The 24,966-nt window shown below is 40.4% G+C and overlaps 1 protein-coding gene across 8 annotated transcripts in view; it reads right to left on the bottom strand.

The window, feature by feature from the left end:
- flvcr2 (FLVCR choline and putative heme transporter 2) overlaps positions 1 to 24,966 on the bottom strand; it is a 77,000-nt gene that overhangs the window by 19,308 nt on the left and 32,726 nt on the right. For all 8 annotated transcript variants that reach the window (XR_010002125.1, XR_010002124.1, XR_010002122.1 and 5 more), the window contains exons 4-5: positions 10,778 to 10,845; positions 7,823 to 7,926 (exon numbers count right to left, since the gene is read on the bottom strand). Coding sequence is in view for 4 of the 8 variants with exons in the window: in XM_062968323.1 (XP_062824393.1) it covers positions 7,823 to 7,926; positions 10,778 to 10,845 (172 nt within the window). In the remaining 4 variants the exon portion in view is untranslated. The remainder of the gene's footprint in view (positions 1 to 7,822; positions 7,927 to 10,777; positions 10,846 to 24,966) is intronic.

Here is a 24,966-nt window from a genome sequence, read left to right as displayed (position 1 = left end):
GTCTCTTGCTCCATAGACAAAGAACACACTATCTATATCAGCCAGAGATACAGAAAAAAGGAGCCTGGAGTGTGAGAATGCAGCAGCAAAATACGATCTCTCTGCCTGACTATTCTGTAGAAGAACCACAGGAGACTCTAACAAGAAACTGCACAGGTCATCCACAGATATAAGCAGCGCAGCCACTCTTCTGCTCCTTGTTCTTGAACTCTGACCAATTTCCTACTTCTCTCAAAAGGAAGATTGAAGACTCTTTAAATGATGAACTGTGCAAAAACAGGGCTCTTGCTGAGAAAGCCAGCTAGAGAGAGCATCAAAAGCAAACTCAGCAGAACATTTCCATTCTGTGGAAATGGGTGGGTGGAAGACAAAAGCATGTCACATGCTAATTTGCCCTGAGTTGTTGTGTATTTGCTGGGCTGTATGGCCATGTTCCAGAAGCATTCTCTCCTGACGTTTCACCCCAGATGGTGTAGTGGACTAAGTGACTTGAAGGTTGGGTTGCTGACCTGAAAGTTGCCAGGTTCGAATCCCACCTGGGGAGAGCGTGGATGAGCTCCCTCTATCAGCTCCAGCTCCATGCGGGGACATGAGAGAAGCCTCCCACAAGGATGGTGAAACATCAAAACATCCGGGCGTCCCCTGGGCAACGTCCTTGCAGACAGCCAATTCTCTCACTCCAGAAGCAACTCCGGTTGCTCCTGACACGAAAAAAAAAACCCACATCTATGGCAGGCATCCATAGATGCCTGCCATAGATGTGGGCAAAACATCAGGAGAGAATGCTTCTGGAACATGGCCATACAGCCCAGAAAACACACAACAACCCTGTGATTCCGGCCATGAAAGCCTTTGACAACACTAATTTGATTTTTTCAGATTCAACAGTATTCTCCTATAAGCAATAGGGAAACCCCATATTATTTCTTCTCTCCCTTGAGTGTCCTGATAAACTAGAATGCCACTTCAACTCACAATTTATAACTTGTAGATTCAGTTTTGCGGTCTTTTCTCCTGCCATTTCTTGGGATCTGTTTGGCCATACATAAATGGCAACAATTCTAATACAAGGTTTCATAAATGGCAACAATTCTAATACAAGGTTTCTAATACAAGGTTTCTAATACAAGGTGTCTTCTTGCTTTGCAACTGTTAGACACTGTACACATACACTCTGAGTCTTCAGGCAACAAAAGTCTTTTAATTACCACACATTAATATATTGTGCTGTTGTAGTTAAGCCTTATCATTCAATTTCCTATAACTCTGTGAATGAGAGACCTCTAGGTCATCCTAACCTCATCAGTTCTGCTCCAATTTTGACTTCCTTCATTAAATCAATTCACGTGGTACACAATCTTTTTCTTTTCCTACTGCTTTCTACCTTCCCAAGCATGATTATCTTTTCTAGTGAGTTGTGTCTTCTCATGATACATTCAAGGTTAACTGCCGTCAAGTCGCAACTTAATCATCTTCGCTTCTGGGGAGAGTTCAGCCTTGATTTGCTCTAGGACCCATTTATTTATTTATTTTCTTTCTATCAGCTTTTTTTTCATTGTCCAATAGTAGGTCTGTAGTAGTGTGTAATCTGCTTAACTTGTTGGTGTTCCTTCCTCCACTATTTGCATCTCTTTACTAATCCTGTTTTACATATGTTCAGTGTACAAATTAAACCGATACAGTAAATATATATATATATATATATATATATACACACACACACACACACACACACACACACACACACACATACTGTACATACATACATACATACGGAGCCATTCCTGCTTGTCCCAAGACCTGGCCCAATAATAATAATAATAATAATAATAATAATAATAATAATAATAATAATAATAATTTCATTTCTATCCCACTTTTCTCCCATGGGTGGGATTCAAAGCGGCATACAACATACAAAATTCATACAAATACATCAAACAGCAATACATTAAGAAGTTACTTTTCAATTAGGTTAGGAAAATTTAGGAAATGCCCAATGAAAGGATACTACAAACAGGAGCACTAGTATAGCAAGGAAGGATCATTTTACCAATTGCATGCTCCATTGTAGAGAAATTATCATTGGAATAAATCTACTGAACTTGATATTTTCCATGTTGGTAAACATACTTTAGAACCACAAAAATGGCCTTGGTTCTTCAGGTAGTCCAAAGGGCTGCAGGATTCTCATTCCCACACTAGGTTTTTCTTCCCTGCTCACGAAACATCTTGTCCTTCTGGAAATCCTTCACTTCTCGTAAGAGTACTACTGTCTCCCTCTTTTCAGAGGCCTCCCTTTGTCTGCTATCCTGTAGGAACTGGCTCATTTTAGTGGAAGTTATAAAATTTTACTGCATAATCATTGCAGATTTTATGCCGATTTTTACTGGCCAAAATATTGGGTGCAAACATTACACAAAGGTGGTGTTTTTTTAAAAAAATCTGGTATTATGGTACTTAAAAACCATGCTTTTAAAATAATTTCTTTCGAGGAGAGCACGGGTCTTTCTAAATCACTTCTTTGAAGAGAAGTGATAAATCACTTCTTTCAAGGAGAGCAACACCCAGCTAAAATAATTTCTTTCGAGGTGAGTGCCACCCTTTTTAAATCACTTCTTTCAAGGAGAGCAACACCCAGTTAAAATCATTTCTTTCGAGGTGAGTGCCACCCTTTTTAAATTACTTCTTTCAAGGGCTTGTTTAGAGTGCTGCAGTACTTCATTGGGTTGAATGAAATTACTGTTAGCACTGTGTTGTCGAAGGCTTTCATGACCAGAATCACTGGGTTGCTGTGAGTTTTCCTCACAACCTCTGAGGAGGCCTGACATAGATATGGGCAAAACGTCAGGAGAAACGGCTTCTAGAACATGGTCATACAGCCCAAAAAAATCACAGAAAGCCTCTGTTAGCCTTGCAGACACAAACAGAATTGTCCATGCAATGATTACGTGATAAAAACAATTTTTTGAACTGAAATAATAGGGTGCAATGATTATAGAGTGATCACAATTATGTGGTGAAATCCGGTAACTTCAGTGGCAACTGGCCCCATAATTATATTTTTAATTATCTTTAAAAGAGTAATTTCTCAGTAACACAAGCCCTAAAGTGGTACCAAGTGCACTGTTACAGTGCAGGAAACATATATAGTTGACAGATTCCAGCTCTTCTCTTGATCAATGATCTTAAGACTTAATTTGGAGAGCAGCCTGCTATTTTCGAAGCAAGCATGCACCGAAATGTGCAAACCAACTGTCATATCAGTGATATTTCAAATCAAGTAAAATTGTTATCTATCTTGTGTTGCTGAAGGCTTTCATGGCCAGAATCACAGGGTTGCTGTGAGTTTTCCGGACTGTATGGCCATGTTCCAGAAGCATTCTCTCCTGATGTTTCTCCCATATCTGTGGCAGGCATCCTCAGAGGTGTGAAGTCTATGTGTATCTATCTTGCTTGAACCAACAAACAACAAAAATTTAGCAACAAAAATATTCAGTATGGTTAGGAGCTCTTTCCAATAATGTAATGAACACAAACAGATTTTTTTTCCTATTGGCCTCTCTCTGAAACAAATAAAAAAGAACAGAAGGGATCTTGACTATGGAGTTCTGGCCTAAGGAAAGCAGTATGAAAATCCAAAACTTGACATGCGCATTTAAAGTAGGAAATTAAAATAAAAACAACTGTCTTTTCCCATTATGCTAATATTTAGTAAAATTTATAGTGCACATATATATAGTTGCATCCATGGATTCTGCACCATGGATTCAACCATCAGCAGCTTAAAAATACTGCTTTTTTTTCTCAAAAAGCAAACCTTGATTTCAAAAAGTGGACCTTTATATAAGGAATGCCATTTTACTGTGCCATTGTGTATAATAGTACTTAGGCACCCAGAGATTTTGGAATCCAAAGGCATCCTGGAACCAAACCGTAACAGATACTAAGGTCCCACTTAATTACCAAATACAGCTGTATATGTGTTTGTCTACATATGCATATTCAATTGGATTCAAGATCTCTATTATGATCCCAGTTTTTACAGATGAAAGGTGAAGCCACTATATTTTAGAAGGTATGAATCATAGGTCATACCCTTCTGCAAGGGATCTTAACAGTGTGTGTACAACAGAATCATAGATTTGGAAGAGACCCCAAGGGCCATCCAGTGCAACTCTCTGTTATGCAGAAACACAAATTCAAAGCACCCCCGACAGATGGCCATCCTCCTCTGCTTAAAAATCTCTAGAGAAGACACCTACAACATGCTCTGATGCAGCATATTCCACAGTTGAACAGCTCCTATAGTCAATAAATTCTTCCTAATGTTTAAGTGGAATCCAATGCTCCATCTCCTAGTCTCCAGAGAAACCAAAAACAAACTTGCCTCCTCCTCAATTTTCAATTAGCATTTTCAAAGAAGTGGCAAATTACCATGGAGAAGAAGAATGGGAAAAGTCTGTTTTGCTGGCCCAATTGCACAAGCCTAGGTATGGATTCAACCTATAAATTCTCAATTACCACTAGTAAAATTGTGAAAGGCTTTATTATTGCTGTTCTAACAAAAGTATAAGAGCAAACTGATCCCCCCTAGAAATTTTTCTACTGCAGTTCTCACCAACACAACCCATTACAGCTAATGTAAACACATTTACCAAAACTATTTCTACCCAACAATTAAAGGAATATGAGTCATGTTGAATTCATAGTTTAGAAGAGATACTTTGGGGAACTTTTCTAAACTAGGAAGATTTGGGGATTCCCAAAATCTCTCTATGAATAGTACCACTAGCTGTATTTGCTGAAGGATTTGGAGAACTGTAATCTAAAAAGGTAACTTTCTCAGTCTGAAAAGGAAATGTTTGCATCACGCCATTGCAATACCAGCATTATGTAAGCAATGTTAAAAGCCAGAAGGCTTTTTGGTGGAAATTTCCATGAAGTGGCTTTCTCTTGTATTCCAGGGACAGAGACTCAAGAATGTTTTACTTACCCCTGTCCTTGTTCAAACCTTTCCTTAGGAAATTACTAATTTTAACCTTTTTACTCTGTATTTGTCTAGGAGCGGGTTATTAGGCCGCAGGTCGGGATGTTTTGTATCTTTACATGGTTTTATTGTATGTATGCGTAAGTGTGTACGTATTGTATGTTTTACATGTTTTGATATGGTCAAAAGTGACTAATCAATAAAGAATTGTTGTGTTCCATGAAGTGGCTTACTTGTATTCCAGGGACAGAGACTCAAGAATGCCAAAAGCATTCACTACACCTGGAGCAAGTCATACTGCTAACATCACAACACCCAGAAACACCAAATTGCAGCTGTAGTGTCATAAATTAAAAGGTGCCTCTGTATCTGCCTAAGTTATAACTGGTCCACCCTTGTAAAAATATAGAGTCAAGTTTTATTGCTCTTTTCCACTAAAAATAGGAAAGATGCCTAACAAAAAGGAAATGAACAATTGAAAAAAATTAAATTAATGAACAATATAAAATAAAATCCTGAGCTTGGAATAGTTACCCACTCAACTAGCTTGGTCGGTGGAAATACACCAGCCACCCTTGAGGTTCAATGAGATTACCTATTCCTAGTTCTACTCTGTTTTTCAATTCAGTCTTTCCCCAAGCTAACACCCTTTGGGCATGCTGAGTTAAAAATCGCAGAACCAGTCCTAAGTATGACAGTGAAGACACTGCATTATGAGATTATTCAAACTGCTCCAGTCGCCAACTTTTCTTAGATTCCATTTTCTTAAAGAATTCTACATGAATCTGTCTTTCTCTATGCTTTTCTCAAAATGCTTTCATTGTAAACATCTCATTTACACCAGTGGTTTTAAATAGAAGCTCCTGTAGCTTTCATTTAAACAGTGAATACAATCAGTTGGAATAACACAGAAATTGGATTTTAAAAAAGAACCAAGAGACATACAGGCAGTCGGTTTTTGAAAGGAGAGTGGCAAGAGGTATCAGTGAGTCCCCTTGCTGTCTACCAGTGGTGGGTGGCTCCTGTTATCACATCCCACACAAACAGAAGGCATAACATCATTAATGTCATGTCTTAACATGGAGGAGGATACTGGAGAAAAATGCCCTCCTCAATGATGCAGCATTGTGCAGTGGTTTGAGCATTGGAATATGACTCTAGAGACCGGGGTTCAAATCTTGGGCAAGTGATATCTCGCAACCTCAGAGGAACCCTTTCTGAATATGTATTGCCACGAAAACCCTATGATAGGTTCATCTTAAGGTCATTATAAGTTGGAAATGACTTGAAGGCACACAACAATAAAACAATATAGCTCAGAGGCATACAAGAAAATTAAATTTGCCTTCCTAACTCATGTTAATGGGGCCTCCTGCAAGTTTAATTAGGCCACAATTGCCAACAATTACCAGATCTTATATTACCTTTTAAAATATCTGTATACACTTGTGCATAAGCAGACATAACATAAAAGTCAAGGAGAGGGTTTGAGACCAAAATTATAGATTTGGATATGAGCTGTGGATAAACTGAGGTTATTCTACAAAGAAAGGAAAGTGCCAGGGCTGCCTCAGGGGGTCAGCTACCATTTTCCCACCCAAAACATTCAAAAACATCACAAAGAGCACAACGGCAGAAAGAGACAAGTGTCGGTGCTTTTTTAGATTCTCCCAGGATGAGCTCTCATCTTTTGCCATTCTATTCAGAGAAGAGGAAGCTTCCTTTTTTAAAAATAAGAGTTAAGGCACAATATTTACAATGATTCATCAATAAGTTAACCCAAGGTTTGAGGGTCGATTATTGAACTAAAATCTCTAGACTTACACTGTAGATGAATATATACAGTATTTTATTCCCAGTGATTAAGTCTCTCTGTGTGTGTATCACTTCCTGACTTACGGCAACCCAATGACTTTCATAATGTTTTCTTAGTCAAGAAGCACTCAGAGATAGTTTTGCCTCTGCAATACAGCCTACAACACCTGACATTTATTGGCTGTCTTTATTCAAGTACAAACCAGAATTGACCCTGCATCTGGTATCTTTAGGAAATTTTAGCCCTAAAAAGGAAGGGGGTATTGCTGTATTATATATTGGTCATTACGTGAAAGTAATTTGTCGCAATACTCATTACGGGAGCTCTCAGTGGCACAGCGGTGAAACCGTGGAGCTGCTGAACTTGCTGACCAAAAGTTTGGTGGTTCGAATCCAGGGAGTAGGGTGACCTCCCACTGTTAGCCCCAGTTTTTGCCAGCCTAGCAGTTCAAAAACATGCAAATGTGAGTAGATCAATAGGTACTACTCTTACGAGAAGATAACAGCGCTCCATGCAGTCATGCTGGTCACATGACCTTGGAGGTGTCTACAGACAATGACTTAGAAATGGAGATGAGCATCACCCCCCCCCCCCCCCCAAGAGTCGGACACAACTACACTTAATGTCAGGGGGAAACCTTTACCTTTACCTTACTCATTATGATTATGTTGCATATTTGATAGAACTTCAGAGTTGAACAGATATTCAGTTGAGTCCAACCCGCTCCTTTACACCCTCCCACACACACACCCCCACACACACGCTCAACGTAGGAAATTCGGTTAAAACATCCTCAACAGTTAACTAACCAACTTCTTCTTTATGACTTTCAGAGAAACAGACATTACCACCTCTCATAGTAATTTCTAAAGTCAGTTCCTAAAGTCATGAGCAAGAAGTCCATGAATGTGGTTTGTATTGTTTGTTACAGGACTTACTCCTGTACCTACTCTACTAAATACACTTGCCTGTTGTCTGGAGAAAAAGAAGGGGAAGAGGTAGGGGGAAGAACTTACTTATACATTTTGGTTCTGTCCAACCAGATTCCAGTAATCAAAGCTCCAAGCATGCCTGACACGATAATAGTGAGGCCAATTCTGCCAGCATTCAATTCCTCTCCCTGAAGAAAGACAGAAACACACACAACGGTTTGCTAGAACTAAGCTCAATGGATGATCTGTGGGTCAGATTAACTTTTTTTATTGATTTAAGAATATAAAATGAAGCAAGAAAGAAAAGCAAATGACATTATGCTTATAAGGGCAACTCTGGGGACAATTCTGTATGCACACATCCCCAGATCTGCCATGAATTGCATTACTTCCAAAACTGTAGTGTCTGGGAATCTTATCCCTCAAAATCAGACTCTCCCTCTGCTTCTTTTTTTAAACCTGGGGGAAGCAAAGCCAGCAGCTGATTAGAAGAAACTGGCAAAGCAATTCTCTGATCATGGCAAGTATGGTTTGGAGCTTGGTTTGTACCCAGTAACAACACCAGTTAGTTGAAATGGGTTTGGAGAATGCAAACATTGTTGCAGAATGTATGGAGAACTTTCAAATAATTTTTAGGGACAGCCTGCCATGTATTTTGCATCATTCTTCAAGGCTTGGTTGTTTATTCTATATAAGTGCCTGCTTTCCTGTAGCAATTTCTAAAACCAGAGAGGGAAAGGCAACCAAGGGAGGAAAAACCAGCAGCTTTTTTAAAAAAAATGTGTCAGAGAACATACAGGAAGTCACTTCTGGTGGAAAAGAATTGGCTGTCTACAGAATTGGACGCTCGGATGTGTAACCATCCTTCTGGGAGGCTTCTCTCATATCCCTGCAAGCTAGAGCTGACAGACAGGAGCTCACCTAGTCTTGAGGATTTGGCAACCTTCAGGTCAGCAACCCAATCTTCAGGTCAACAGTCCAGCCGGCCAAGGGTTTAACCCAGGCATCGGCAAACTAAGGCATGGGGCATAGATGCGGCCCCCTGGGCACCTACCTCAGGCCCTCCTCATTTTCCCTGTCCTCTTGGCATAAGGACACAATTGCACGTCCTTATGCCAAAAAGACGGGGAAGGAAGACACACAGCAGCTAAGAGCCCCTGGAGCACTCTCAGCCACCACCTGTCTTGCCCTCCTCCCAGAATAATTCCAAGCAGATAGCCCAAGGACTGGGGGAGGAGGATGTGGAGGATTGGGGCAGTTGCCACATGTCTTGCCTTCCTCCCGGCATAAGGACGGGGCGAGTAGCCCCATCCTTATGCTGGGAGGACAACCTGAGGATGACCTGGCTCCTGTTCTGCCCCCTCCTGGCCCCGCCCTCTCTTAGGCCCTCCCCCTCCCGGGCCTGCCCCACCAGCGTGTATCCAGCCATTCACTTTCCTGGCATGGCTCTTCTGCCTGGGATCGTAATGCGTTCCCAAGGCAAAAAAGTTTGCCCATGCCTGGTTTAACCCATTGTGCCACTGTAGCTCCTAACCAGCTCCTGATAGACTCTGAGATACAAAATACAAAGTCTAATAAGTGACACACATTTCAAGACTGAGATTTCTTATCCCGAGGACCAGAGGAGAGCCAGGCCCTGAGAACTGGAAACGCAAGCTATGGATCAATTAAGCAATATGTTTCTGCCTGTCACTCCTCCTATAGAAACTATAGGATGTTGACAATATTGTTTCCACAATGGTATATAATGTTCATCAATCAAATAGGCATTTTTCACAGGTAAGGCTTCAAGAAGTTATTGCTTCATTTAAAAAAAAAATAAAACCATATGTGCGCTTCTTCCAAAAGCACACTGCTGATTTCTTTGTTCTTTTACAAGTTGTGATGACTCATGGGCCATGTAGTCCCGTTCCCGGAACTGTTGAGGCAGATGAAGAGGAAAACTTAGGTTTCCCACCGTTTCAGCCAGAATTGGAGCTTTTTCAGCCAGAATTGGAGCCCTTGCACCTGCAGGAGATTTGCCTTCCAGAAGTCTGCCAAACAAGCCTTGAGCCGAATTCTCCCCCATTTTCTCGCCGTGATTATTATAAACAACAGAAAGGCGCTCAGGAGGCGTCTCGCAGGAGCGCTAGGATCGCTGCCAGGCATTCAGCTGATTAAGCCTGCTTCCCATGGGAAACTTTAGGGAGTCATGCATCTGGACACAGAGAATGGCTTTCGGTTCTGGTTCCCCAGAGAATTGTTCTTTGGCAGGAAAACGAGACCCTATTTAGGTGTTTTGCCCACGTAGGAATCTTGCGGAGTCAATTCGTCAGCTTCGGGAGTAGGTTGTGTGTGGACTACGCTACTCCCGCTTCCAAGCCCTCGTTCCCGTTTCCAGCCTTGCTTTGCTTCCCAGGACCTTGTCTTGCTCCACGAACATTGCCTTGCTTCCCGGACCTCGCCACGAATTTACCACGGATCCTGTTCTTGCTCCTCGTTTCTTGTTGCCTTGAATTAAGCCTAGTGTTCCAAGAATCAAGTTTACTTCCCAGCCTTGCTTAAGTTTCATGGACTAAAGGACCTTGTCATCTCCCCTCACTTTGCTTGGCAAAGTGAGTGTTTCGGTTACTGGATTACAACTTTGGACCTTAATATTTCATATTGGACATTGTTTCTTTGGACTAATTTTGACCTTTCCTGAAAGGTCTACTTCTGGACTATTTTCTACACTTGTTTTATTAACTTTATATACTCCTACAATAAAGATATTAGATAGATTCTGGCCTCTGTGTATGGTTATTGGTGCTCTGCAGCCTGGGTCTTGACACAAGTGCCTCTTCATTTCCCACTGCATTTTTTTATAAAGATCAAACATTTGCACAAAAGGAATAAGAGGTTCATTTATATTTTAAGCTAAATGTTTTTAAGACTCTCACCTTAAGTGTTAATTCTTAGGTTTCATTAGAGTGGAATATCACACCTACCTATTGCACAACAAAAGTCAACATTCTTAAAGGCAAATCCATGACAAAACCTTCCGAACAGAGAAATACTTACTGGATAATTCAGCACCACCATGCGGTTCAGCATTGTGGAAAGGGCATAGAAGCATCCTGTGTTTAAGCCTGTATGGAATCAAAATAGGATATTCATACTCTCCAGCATTTCACATATAAAAAGCAGATAAACATTTGGCAAATCAACATCAGGGTGTAATTAATAAAGCAAAAGCCATTACAGGGTAAGAAAAAGTCAAGGTAGGAAAGGCTGAGTTAATCGAGTGAAAATTACACTCAATTTAAAAAAGCTAAAGACAAAGGGGGCAGTGGAAGTCAGAGAGAAACTAGGACATTTTGAAATCTTTTGAAATAGTAGGTTGACAGAGGATTGATCAGGACTAGAAAAGAACCTTCCTATATGGCCAGACCTCAAGAACAGCATTTGAATATTTATTTCAAACAGAAGTCTAAGGACTATTGTCCAAATCCCTGACCAAAGCCTGATGTTTGATTCTTAAGCCATCACTTGTTTCCACGATCACAGCACTGATTGTCAAAAAGTTCTTGCACGGTGTTTTAACACTAGGGCAGGCATGGGCAAACTTTGGCCCTCCAGGTGTTTTGGACTTCAAATTCCAAAATTCCTGGCCTCAGGCCCCTTCCTTTTCCTCCTCAACCGCTTTGGAGAGCCAAAGTTTGCTCATGCCTGCCCTAGGGACTGAATCAATAACTGGATACAACCCAATGCTCCTTATACATGCATTTGTAAGTAACGTTTTTATTTATGTTGTAGAATCCCATGTTTCTGCATTTCAATAACAAATCAGAGTTTAACTTCTACACAAAGAAATGTCTAAGAAATTACTAGCCTCACCAAAGTTGGTTCAAAAAAAAGGCACTGGTTTGTTCTTGATACTGATCTCACTAGGTATCTTTTTCCCCACTAAGGCCCCATCTACACTGCCATATGATTCAGTTTCTGAATGCACATTAACTGCATCCAACTGGATTTATATGGCAGCATAGACCAAGGGTCTTTCCAGACAGGCCCTCTATTCCAGGATCTGATCCTGGGTTTTCTGTTTATCCCAGATTATCTGGCAATGCAGACTCATAATCTGGTTTAAAGCAGATCCTGGGATATAGGGCTTGTTCTTAGGGCAGCTTAGATCTAGCCAAAGATAGGACATAGCTAAGCACTGTGGTTTGGAACAACTGGCTAGATCAAAGTCAGTAAATCATTCCTCACAATTCTCTGGTTTCCAATAAGAACTGTTATAAAATTCTCATAGGGAAGTTGATTTACTGTTGCTATTACTCTGAGACAATTTGAACAATCTATATTAAACTATATTAAACTTACATCTCACTCTGCCACATAATCAGCTCCAGGGCCATTCACAGTAAGGAAATTAATTGATTGGGGATTATTCTGTTGCCTAGCAGTTGTGCTATAAGGTTCCACGGGGCTCTATTTTGATTCCATGTCCTATTTAACATCCCTATGAAACTGCTGGGATAGATTACACCGCAAAGTGGACTGAAGTGTTGCCAATATGTGACTGCTACCCAGTTTTTATCAACAGCAAGCATTCTGAATCAGCACCTGGATGGAATAACGGAGTAAATAAAGGCCTTTAAATTGATTCAATTCAGACAAGATGGAGATACTGTCAATGGATGGTTTACTCATCTGGTTGAGTGGTGTTCAATCAGAATTGCAATGGTTTGTACTTCTAAAGCAGAGGTGAATAACAGGAAAAGTTTGCAATTGCTTGTACTTCCAAAGCAGACTGAAGAACAGGGAACAAGTAGTACTTCAATTATTATCATTCTGCACCTCTCATCATCACCCCAACCTTTCTGTGCACAGGTCAATTATGCTAGTTAGGGCAGATGTGTTTTAGCTAACAACATCTGGAAGCCTTTATGATTCCCACCACTGCATTAAATGTATTGGGCACATTAATTACACCCTGGCAAATGTTCACATAGATTACGCAAAGCTGTCTTGAAAATGGTCATAAACAGAAGCAGCTCAAAATGGTGGTAGTGATATTGTTAACAGAAATTCAGTATAAACATATTAACAGAGGCTGGTTAATATAATATTATCACAGGCACTAGCCCCCAATCCAATTCTGGGATGAATTAAAATGGCTGGCATTAATATTTAAAGTTCTAAATAGCTTGACATCACGCACGCACCCTTCTATACCTACCTAGACATTAAGAACTTCCCCAAATTCTTTTCACGAGTTTCCCTTTTTAAATGAGTTTATTAGATGGCTACCTGGGAAAGGGCATTTTAGATGATAGTACTCTAACTTTGGAAACCTCCTCCTCCATCTATGGTTGCTGTGTTAGGGAATAAAGAAATCATAGAATCATAGAGTTGGAAGAGACATCATGGGCCATTTAGACCAACCTCCTGCCAAGAAGCAGGAAACTCACATTCAAAGCACCTGCGCCCAGGGCTGTACCCAAGGGGGGGGGAGGGTTCAACCAGCCCCCCTCCCAAAAAAAATTCAGGTTTTTTAAAAACTGTTTTACTCACGAATTTTAACTGGTTAACCAAATCCCCAGGAATGTCCACTGAAGCTGTGCTGTCTTGAGTGTCCACTGAAGTTTATCGATGGAGCCTGATTTCTAAATGATTTTGTGTTATAGAACAACTCTTCATGATTCACTAAAAGAAGTTTCAACCCGCCCCCCAAAAATTTTTTTCTGGCTACAGCCCTGCCCAATAGATGGCCATCCAGTGTCTGTTTAAAAGCCTCCAAAGAAGGAGCCTCTACCACACCCTGGGTCAGAGAGTTCCATTGCTGAACAGGTCTCACAGTTAGAAAGTTCTTCCTAATGTTCCTAATGTTCAAATGGAATCTCCTTTCATGTAGTTTGAAGCCATTGTTCCGCGTACTAGTCTGCAGGGCAGCAGCAAACAAGCTTGCTCTCTCCTCCCTATGACTTCCCCTCACATATTTATACATGGCTATCATGTCTTCTCTCAGCCTTGTCTTCTGCAGGCTAAACATGCCCAGCTCTTTAAGTCACTCCTCATAGGGCTTGTTCTCCAGATCCTTGATCATTTTAGTCACCCTTCCAGCTGGTCAACATTTCCCTTCAATTGCGGTGCCCAGAACTGGACAAATGACAAGCTTATGGGAGTGTTGTTTGAACCACAGCTTCTTAAACTCTGGGTTCCAACCTCAAATGGGGTCCCCTGAACTCAATGTTGGCATCACAAAAAATTGGCAATAGTAAAAGGTTTCTGAGTGTTTCAACAAACTGTTAGCAACAACGTGCAATATTTACAGTGGACTCTTAAGAAGATCCTTAAAGTGTTCTCCACAGAAAGTAAAATCAGCCTGTTTAGCAAGCCTTGCAAATGCTGGTTTATTATTAGTAAATGTTTGATTTTTATACCTATTTTATAGACCTATATATCTGGGGTCATGAAAAAATGTCTTGAACAGAAAAGGGTCATGAGTGGAAAAAGTTGAAAAAGCCCTGTTTTAAACTATGTTTCAATATACAGTAGAGTCTCACTTATCCAACACTTGCTTATCCAACGTTCTGGATTATCCAACACATTTTTCTAATCAAGATTTTCAATACATCGTGATATTTTGGTGCTAAATTCGTAAATACAGAAAGTACTACATAGCATTACTGTGTATTGAACTACTTTTTCTGTCAAATTTGTTGTATAACATGATGTTTTGGTGCTTAATTTGTAAAATCATAACCTAGTTTGATGTTTAATAGGCTTCTCCTTAATCTCTCCTTATTATCCAACATATTCGCTTATCCAACATTCTGCCGGCCCGTTTATGTTGGATAAGCGAGACTGTATTTGCAACATGGAAGATACTGTATTGTGTCCTCTGCTAGCTCGCTTGCTCCTTCCTTCCTTCCTTCCTTCCTTCTTTTTTGCTGCTTTATTTTAATTTTAGATAGATCTGTTTGATTTTGACTGCACTTTGTTATTTTTGAACTGTGAACTACTAAAGGGGGTTTATTTGTTCACTCCTTGTGGATGTGCCCTCAAGTTGCCTGTCAACTTACGGCAATCGATGAATTTTATAGTGTTTTTTAGGCTAGAAATAATCAAGATGGTTTTGACAGTTCCTTTTTCTGAAATGTTTCATACAGCACCCAGTACCTCTGTACCTCTCAGTTACTCCAGTCCTTTCAGCAGTTCACAAAATTTGGAAAAAACAATTAAATCCAACCGTATGCTGAAAACAAGCAGTGATATCAAAAACAAATGTTCCCTGTTTTGGAGGAAGAGGCTCCTACTGAAATCCAAGTTTCCCTTTGCAAATGCACACCAATGTGCAACATAATCCTTGGCCTTCCTTAGGCAAACCTCTTGCCAAGGATTGGGAAGAATGGCCTGTGGTGGATCACTTTTATTACAAGGACAATTGAATTCCCCTGCGATTCTGCCAAAAGAGGAAGATGGATTACACTGAACACACACAACTCCTTACTATAAGGGCAATTAAGTTGTGGTAAAAACCAAGAGTGTGTCACTTGGTGCCTAAGCAACTCACATATTTACCATAAACAACTGTTCACGGACTACAGCCCATGTCATCAGATGAAATGTCATTCAAAATTTCAAGTTCATGTATATTATACACACACAATTGGGATGAAAGTGAATGCAGGAAGTACTAGCAATTACAATATTTGGCAGTTCACAGAAGTCTCCCAAAATGCCAGGACAATGGCTTTTCACATGAGGAGAATGAGATGTTTGGCAAAATATCTACCAAGAAATGTGTCTCCTTCCTGAAAGTTCATAGAAAGGGACAAGGAAGGAAGACAAGGGACCAGAGTGAGGGCATGAAAAGGGAATAATGCAAACATATACCTCCCTAAAGCTCGACAAACAAAGAAGATGTCTGATGTATTTATTAGCATTACAACCTGCCTTTATGGTTTTAACTTTATTTCCATTTAACTTTACAAGCATTATTTCAGGGATTTATGTTACCAAAGATGCAGTATTTAATTTGGGGTTAACATGAGGAATCTCTGATTATAGGCTGGACATCATTGAATTTTCTATTACTAAAAATCCTCTTTTTAACTATTTCTATTTCAGGACAGTATTATTATAATAATCTGCTTTTTCTTTTAGCTTGTGAATATAGCAAATAGAAGGTGTGTACATGCATATTTGTCCATATGAGTGTGCAAAAATGCTCTTATACAGACATAATATGGTGTGAATTGGGGCTTTTTCCTAGCTCATGGTAGAACCAAGATGAGAGGGTGTTCATTTGTAGATCTCTCAGCGAACTGGCACCATTGGCTGTAGTTCAGCCACCCAATATAATGGGAATTGTAATAATAAGCAAAATAATACTGTATTTCTTCAATTCTAAGACACACGTTTCCCCCATAAAATATCTCTAAAAAAGGGAAACATTTTAGAATCACAGGTGCTTTTATATATTATTTATTACATATTATACTAGATAGATAGATATTATGTGTATGTGTATATCTGTATGTATATATTTTCCAAGATGGCTCTGGACCAAACTTGAGACACAGACCGCATCCCCCATGACCAACAGAAAACTGGGGGGAACTGGGGGGAAATGACCCTGGACAATGGGAGTTGCAGTCTGCCCATACCTAGAGAGCTCTGTGAACCCCACCAACGACTGATCTGCACTAAATGTGACACACATGCCCATTATGATCGATTTTAACTACCAGTGTGGTCTGCGGGCAATGGCCGATGATGATGGGAATAGTTGTTCACCCACATCTTTATGCATTTTCTAACAGAACCATTAATAAAATGAAAAACAATGACAATTTTTAATAAATAAAAGGTAAAGGTTTCCCCTGACGTTAAGTCCAGTCATGTCTGACTCTGGGGGTTGGTGCTCATCTCCATTTCTAAGCCGAAGAGCTGGCGTTGTCCATAGACACCTCCAAGGTCATGTGGCCAGCATGACTGCATGGAGCGCCGTTACCTTCCCACCGGAGTAGTACCTATTGATCTACTCACATTGGCATGTTTTCGAACTGCTAGGTTGGCAGGAGCTGGAGCTAACAGAGGCCACTCACACCGCTCCCGGGGTTTGAACCTGGGACCTTTCGGTTTCCAGCTTAATGCTTTAACGCACTTCGCCACCAGGGCTATTTTAATAAATAGTGTTTCAAAAGAACAAACCCAGGCATTGCCAGGTACCTAAGCTAGTAAATATATAAATAAAGTTTTTTTCTTCTGATAAGGTACTGATATTAGTGAGTGTCTTTGCAACCAATGGCATCTTAGAACCAAAGAAATACAGTAAATCAACTTCAGCATCTCCAAAGCACAATGCGGCTATTTGAATTCCTAGAAGAGGCTTGTGCAACTTCATACAGTTCATAGATTCATTGTCTGGTCCTCACCAGCAGTAAATGTACTGTCATTGTTACAAGCTCTTTGAATTTTCACAGAAGCAATCACAATTGGAACACATGCATTTTCCTTTAAGTAGAGGTTTTTGGTCTTTTTGAAAAAATCTCAGTATTTTTATTATTGGGGATTCAAAACAGAGTACGATTCTACTACTGAATATAGATCAGACATGGGCAAACTTTGGCCCTCCAAGTGTTCTGGACTTCAACTTCCACAATTCCTAACAGTAGGCTGGGAATTAGAGAGTAAACCTGATAAAGATACTAAACATGGGTAAATGGGTATTCAAACCCTGTTTCCCAGAGTCAAAGTCCAGTCCTCAAACCATTCTGGCTGCTACAAGGTACTGGATGGAACGTGCAGATTTGCAGCAGGATGGCAGTAAGAGGAACTCAAAGGGCACAGCATGCATGGTACAGAAAGCACTGAGCACAGATGATATGATAGGGAACTCTGACACAACTGTTTTCTGCAGCAGGAAACTCTAAAGCAATGACCTGGGCGTACTCTCAGCAGGTCAATGACCTAGAGAGAATAAGGCAAGCCAAGAGCTGATAGGACACATTCCAGGAGACTGTCATATTATCTCATATATGAAAACAGAAATTACAACAACAATGTATGGTACCTATTCCTTACTATGATAAAAAGCAGAAGAGGAGCCTGCAGTAGATTTTAGACAAGTGGAAATATTTTAGTATGCCTTCTTATGGACAGCAATCTACTTTCTCAGATACATAATGTAGCATAATATCAAAGCCTTATGTTCAGTTACGTAACTGTGGGGAAGTGAGGAAAGCAGAACAAATCAGGATATAGGGGGGAAAAAATTACTGTATTACTAACAGTAAACATAAACTACTACAAATTGCCCTTTGCACTGTACTATTTTGACAGCACTGCTCAGGGAAGGCGAGGGAGAGGCTGCCTTTAAGAGCACACTTCAGGTCAATGTGTTAAAGGCTTTTATGGCTGGAATCAGTGGATTGCTGTGAGTTTTCGAGCTGTATAGCCATGTTCCAATAGCATTCTCTCCTGGCATTTTGCCTGTATCTGTGGCAAACATCCTCAGAGGTTTATTCAGAGATATGTTGGAAATGAGGCAAGTGAAGTATATGTGTGTGTGTGTGTGTGTGTAATGTACAGTGTGGGAGAAAATCTGGTTACCAGCATTATAAAGAACACCACCCAGAAACAGGGGGATTCCAGACAACAATCAAGTGCCAGTTGGCACCTCTTAAACAAAGGATGCCCCCATGCAAGAACAGCCAGGCTACCTCCATGCAAATACCCTCACTGATTGACTTTGCCACTGCAAGGCTATTCAATGCTAATCAAGTTTGCTCATTATAACATTCACACTTGCATCATACAGACAAGGGTTCTTTCTCCCAACCTGGACATTTCACAAATATATATACACTCCATTTGCCTCATTTCCAACAAATCTCCGAACAAATCTCTGAGGACACTTGCCATGGATGCAGGCGAAACATCAGGAGAGAATGCTACTGGAACATGCCCATACAGCCTGAAAAACTCACAGCAACTCACACTTCAGGTCAGTGACACTGACTAAAAAAACTGGAGTTACCAGAACTTTTTAAAACTCTCTGAATTCCCCTTAGATGTGTCCTCTGAAAAAGCGTTCTCCTTTCCTGTCACAAGGCATCATTGTCACAAGACTGCAGTCTTCTTTTATCTGGAAGTAACACAAAGTTCCACTACTTACATATGAAAAAGCTTAAAGAAAAATAACCTGGAAGCAATGTATAGTTCCTCTGAAAAAACTTTTATGCTAAATGTAGGAACCAGAAGGGAAAAGCCTCTTGAGGTGAAATATAAATATCCGCATAACAAATAATCTAAGTAAGTTCTGGTATCTCCCTTTCTCCCCCCAGCTTTAATGCATTAAAAGACACCTGACATAAAACTCCAAAGTCATTAAAAAGATTATCCACCATCTCCTCTGTCACCTTTGAAGAAAAGCTACTTGGAGACAATTTTTAGGACATGAGCTGGTCACTGTCAGATTGTAGCCAATTCCTTCCATCAGCTTATAATAATTTTATTTAAACCTAATCTACCAAGAAAATTATTTGTCAAAGATCAGTCAGGGAAAGTCTTAAAGAGACCTAAACAAGAAGTAACACGAAATGCATAAGTACAGTACACCTTTTAAAAGTTGCAAATAGCAACCACAGAGCAGGAGGGGGAAATTACTTTAGTCTCAATGGGGAATTGGGGAATTGTCCCTTAGTTTTGTGTAGACCTGTCTCATCTTGGAAGCTATGTAGGGCTAAGTCCTCGTTAGTTCTTGGATGGAAGACTGACAACAAATACAGGTGCTGGAGGCTATGTTTCAGAGGAAGAAACTGGCAGATCCACCTCTGAGTATCCCTTGCCTAAGAGAACTCTATGACATTCATGGATTGATACAAAACTTGAAGGTGCATAGTCATACCGAGTTTTGTAATTAGAATTGTTGCCATTTTTCTCCTATAAAATCTGTTGGAACTGACCAGATTGGAACTGTTATGATTGAATATTCCTCAAAATCAATTTTCATTTCATATATACAGGCAGTCTCCAAGTTACAAAAAAGGTTCTGTAGGTTTGTTCTTAACTTGAATTTTTATGTAAGTCAGAACAGATACATTTTTAAGTGTAACTCCAGCCAAATATATACATATATTTAGCTTTGGATAGCACAGGAAATGGTTAACACCCCTGGGGGGTTTTTTGGGGGGGAGGGGTGCTGTTTGTGTCTCTGTTCAGAAGATTTCACCTCACTTTCTGTCCCTGTGAGAATTGGATTTTGAAAAAAAAATGGTTTGTTGTGGAAAGAAGGATTGTGTTGTAGATCAGTCACCAGAGGATGATTGTTTTACTGATATTTTAGAGAGGCTTGTGACCTTTCCTGTGGCACAAAATGATGGCCCCTCAAGTCTGGAAAATGATTATTCTCTCTGTGAGAAAACAGGCTCGGAAGGTGCAGAGCCTCAAGAGCATTCAGGAGAGCCAGAAGTAGCTACAGTACCTTGGGAAGTCTGACTTGGCCACGGTGGTCCACGCTCTGGTCACATCCCGGCTGGATTACTGCAACGCGCTCTACGTGGGGCTGCCTTTGAAGACGGCCCGGAAGCTCCAATTAGTACAACGGGCGGCAGTCAGATTGTTAACTAGGGCGGCTTACAGGGAGCATACGACTCCCTTGTTAAGCCAGCTCCACTGGTTGCCGATATGCTACTGAGCCCAATTCAAAGTGCTGGTCTTGGCCTACAAAGCCCTAAACGGTTCTGGTCCAATTTACCTGTCCGAACGTATCTTCCCCTATGAGCCCACAAGAACCTTAAGATCTTCTGGAGAGGCCCTGCTCTCGGTCCCACCCGCCTCACAGGCACGGCGGGTGGGGACGAGAGACAGGGCCTTCTCGGTGGTGGCTCCCCGGCTGTGGAACTCCCTCCCCAGTGACATTCGGCAGGCCCCATCCCTTTTGGGGTTCAGAAAAAAACTGAAGACCTGGCTATGTATGCAGGCATTTGAAGAATAAGCATGTGTTGGCTTCGACTCGGTCTGAATTACGGCTCTTGTATAACGTCTGGTGGATGAATGGCATAAGCACTTTGCATTATTTTAAACTTTGTATATTGTATTTTATAACTATTTTATGACTATTTTATGATTGTTTTAACTGTTTTAATCATTTTAGTTTATTTTATATCAGTGTAACGGCATCAATTGCCACTTGTAAGCCGCCCTGAGTCCCCTCGGGTGAGAAGGGCGGGGTATAAATAATTGAAATAATAAATACAGCAGATAAGGAATCGAGTGAAGAACTGAGTGATAAGGAGGAGTCCCATGGGAAGTCACCTGCAGCTACAGAGATCAGCAAAGGTCTTCATTTACAAATCAGAGCCGAAAATAGATTGTGTCATTCGGAGAGATTACGTGGGAAAGTTGGGAAAGAAATTCACAAGAAACAGAATGATTTCATGGATGTCTATTAAACAACAAGTTGGCTACCTTAAGGTCAGTTCAGGCAACGCTGCATAAGAGTGAGAAGCTAAGCCTGACTTCTCTTGTTCCTGGTTCAAGTCAAGCTCTGATTTTGGATTTAATATATCCTGGAAGTTTTATGTGTTCCTGTTCATGTACTCTTGTTCAAGTGTTACTAGTTATACCTTCATGATTGTGGATTTATGCTGCATCTATGATTCCTGGCTGTTCCTGGACTTTGCCAGCTCTGGAACTTTATGAGACATCTGAATTATTGTTTGGATGTCACCTGTTGCTAAACCTTTCTGGATTATATATCTTCCTTTCTTATTCTTGATTTTTATATGCTTTTTATATGTTTTTAGAATAAACTGTTTGCTTACATTCTGTGTGGTGTGGTGGGTAAAGGTGTTTCCAGGCCTGGAGTGCAATAGATTGGTGAGAAAGCTTAGGTGGAGACATTTTTCCCCATGATAACTCTTACAGGAGTGAATTTCCCTTTTGAGGGGTAGATTTCTCTCATGTCCTGTCGTTTCACCCCTGTTCTTAACTATGAGTCATTTGTAAGTCGGATGTTTGTAACTTGGGGACTGTCTGTATACTGGTTTCCTCCAGGAGTACAGCTTTCCTCCAGCCCAGACATAAATTGGATTTGTGCCAGTTTATGTCACCAACAGGATTTACTTCAGCCTTCTGTTCATCGTTCACAGACAGGTTTAATCTCCTGAGCTTATTCAATTCTGTTCAAATTCTGTTATAAATAAAGTTGGGGATTTGTTTAAAGGAAAATGTGAACTGGACATAAAACCCAATGAAATTCATGGAGTAACCAGGAGAGTTGTATGCCAGCAATTAGGAACTCCAAAAATACAGTATATAGCAAGGAAATTATGTGGGTATGTGTTTATGCATGCATATGTACACATACAACTCTAAGATAGATGGGAATTGTGAGACCCTCTAGATGTTGCTAACTGTAACTTTCAACATGTCTCACTACTGGATGTACTGGATAGGATTGCTGGGAGTTGTAGTTCAACAGTCTTGTGCTTTCCACTCCTTTTCTGCATTGATATTTAATGCATCTATGGAATGGAAACCATATGCTAGAATAAACCTGTTAATTTTAGAAGTGATGCCAACCTCTGTTGTTTTCTTAGCAAGGAATACTCAGATGTCTTCCCTATTCTCCACCATCATTACCATAACAGCTCATAGACATAATAAGTAGATATGTCCAAAAAACATATTTATACTTATACAGTCCCGTGACAATTTTAGTCAAAACAAAAATTTCCCTGAAATCCATTTAGCAATATTAATGTTTAATGCCAAAAACTGTTGTGTGTGGCTGCAGAACTGTAAAGCAACAACATATTGTCTGCTTCTTGAAAAGTGACACAATAACAAACAAAATGTTGCACTGGTGTGTTGTGTGGTTTCCAGACCATACATATGAAATCTTTGGTTTTTTGGATCTTTCTTTGAGGGCTTCAACCTTTTATCTACAAAGGCAGGCTAGAAGTCAAGGATGACGGGATAAAAGGATGAGAAGGGAGTCTTTTCAAAAAATTGCAGGTTGGAAAAGAATAAATGTCCCCACTAGCTGGCTGTGTCATAGTAATTAAATGCTACATGCAAGAAATTCTCTCAGGAAGATCCATTTTCGTCCATTTAGAATCTCTTCAGTCAGTATCTTATTCCTCTTCCTTTCTTCCAAATTTCACTTCACCGAACTGTACAGGGATAGGCACACACAATTTTCCTGTCTCAAAATTGTACTTCTCCATTTCCTCCAAAAGCTTCAGAACTGGAACAATACTAGGACTGTCTCTAGCAACTAATTGTGATGCTCAGAGCAGCAGAGATAGCTGTTCAGAGAAGGGAAAAGGGCTCCACTTTTCTGTCCTGGACAGGAAAATCCTACAAAAACACTCCTGGCTCAAAACAACCATTGCATTATACACGGAAATGAACTTAAATGAATCTTTCCATAACTAGCTTAATTCAGATCCAAGGCCTAATGGTCTTATATCACGGTCTTCTCTATACGGTCATGTGTATTATAGTCAGCCTTCCATGTTCATTGAGGTTAGGGATGCAGATTCCCCCAGTAAACGGTAATCACTTCTACAGTCCACCTGTGTCACAGCAAAATTAATCTGTCTTCACATTCTGAATTGAAATATTTTTAAAAGAAATACTCTAAGCAAGTGTAGTTTTGCATTTTTACAGAAAATCCCACACACTTTAAAAAGGCAGTACAGTTTTGCTGAAGTGATAGAAATTTTGAAAGAAATGGTAAAAATAATAAAACAGGCATCTGCATCAATGCTCTCCTCCCTGCTGTCCTTCGGACGACAGGTTAAAACCTTTTTATTCAGGCAGGCTTTTAAAGGAAAAGGTTTTTAAGATTGCCAGGGGCTGCTGTGATTTTATATGATTTAATGATTTTTAAAACTGCTTTAATACTCATGTATTTATATATTTTAAGTTGCATTGCAATGCTTTTAATTGTGAGCTGCTTTGAGTCTCCATATGGAGAGAAAATAAACATAAGCCTAACAACAACAACAACAACAACAACAACAACAACAACGTGCAACCTTGACTGATTGCTTCTCTAGTTACAAAGTATTTTTAAAAGTGAAATAACAAGATCCAGAAAGAACCAGCATCAGACATAATAGATCAGGAATGTCAAGCTCCTTTTCATCGAAGGCCACATCAGCCTTATAGCTGCCTTCAAAAAGCCACTGAATCCACAGACAGAAAATCTATGGATACAGAGGGCCAACTATAATCTTTTTACACAGTGGTCGGTGTTCTTTAATTTTCCCCTGTTTGGGTCCCCAGATGTTATTGTACAACAACTCCTATCACTTTTGATGATCCACTATGCAGACTGGGGATAATGGAATTTGCAACCCAACAATACTTGTGGCTCTGAGGTTGAAGAAAGGTTAAAGGACATTTTAACATCAGATTTCATATCCACAAATCTTGCATCTAAATTCAAACCCTACTATCCAGACTAAACAGAACAAACTGCAGCCTTCTAACTGTTCCTGTATCACAACTTCCATCAACTTTAGTCATGATGTCTGGGGTTTTTTTTGTATCAAGACCAACTTGAGAAACTGCAAATCACTTCTGGTGTGAGAGAATTGGCCGTCTGCAAGGACGTTGCCCAGGGGACACCCAGATGTTTGATGTTTTACTATCCTATGGGAGACTTCTCTCATGTCCCTAAATGGAAAGCTGGAGCTGACAGACGGGAGCTCACCCCGTTCCCCAGATTTGAACCGCCGACCTCTTGGTCAGCAGTCCTGCCGACACAAGGGTTTAACCCATTGCGCACTGGGGGCTCCTATGTCTGATGGGGAGGAATATTTTACACATGTGCAGTAGATGATAATGCGATCATGTCAGCCCAGGTGCTGATTCTAGGCTATGCACTCCTCTCCTCAATACTTGCTACTCTCCAAGTGTTTATTTGAGGCACAGTGGGCTGTGGAGATATAAATGCCAGTTCTGACACACAGCCACTGACCATGAATTTGTTTGGATTCTGGGAAATGTAATACAAAAACCAAGCTCTACCATCCAGTCACTCATTTGGCTACATTGAAGAACAAGGGCCAGATGTCTCAAAGCAATGAAGGGTCTGCCTTTAGCATCTTAATAAACTGCATGTCCTTATCCTTCAGAAAGGGTGGTTGCCATAGCTGACTGGACAGAAGCCACAAGTAACAAGAGACATATCACTCTTTACTCCTGCTGTTACTATGAAGACAGAACTACAGTGGGCC

This window comes from Anolis carolinensis, chromosome 1 (assembly GCF_035594765.1).
Source record: "Anolis carolinensis isolate JA03-04 chromosome 1, rAnoCar3.1.pri, whole genome shotgun sequence".
NCBI classification, from domain to species: domain Eukaryota; kingdom Metazoa; phylum Chordata; class Lepidosauria; order Squamata; family Dactyloidae; genus Anolis; species Anolis carolinensis.
The sequence above is the reverse complement of the archived record's forward strand: the minus strand, read 5'-3'. Positions and strand labels throughout refer to the sequence as shown.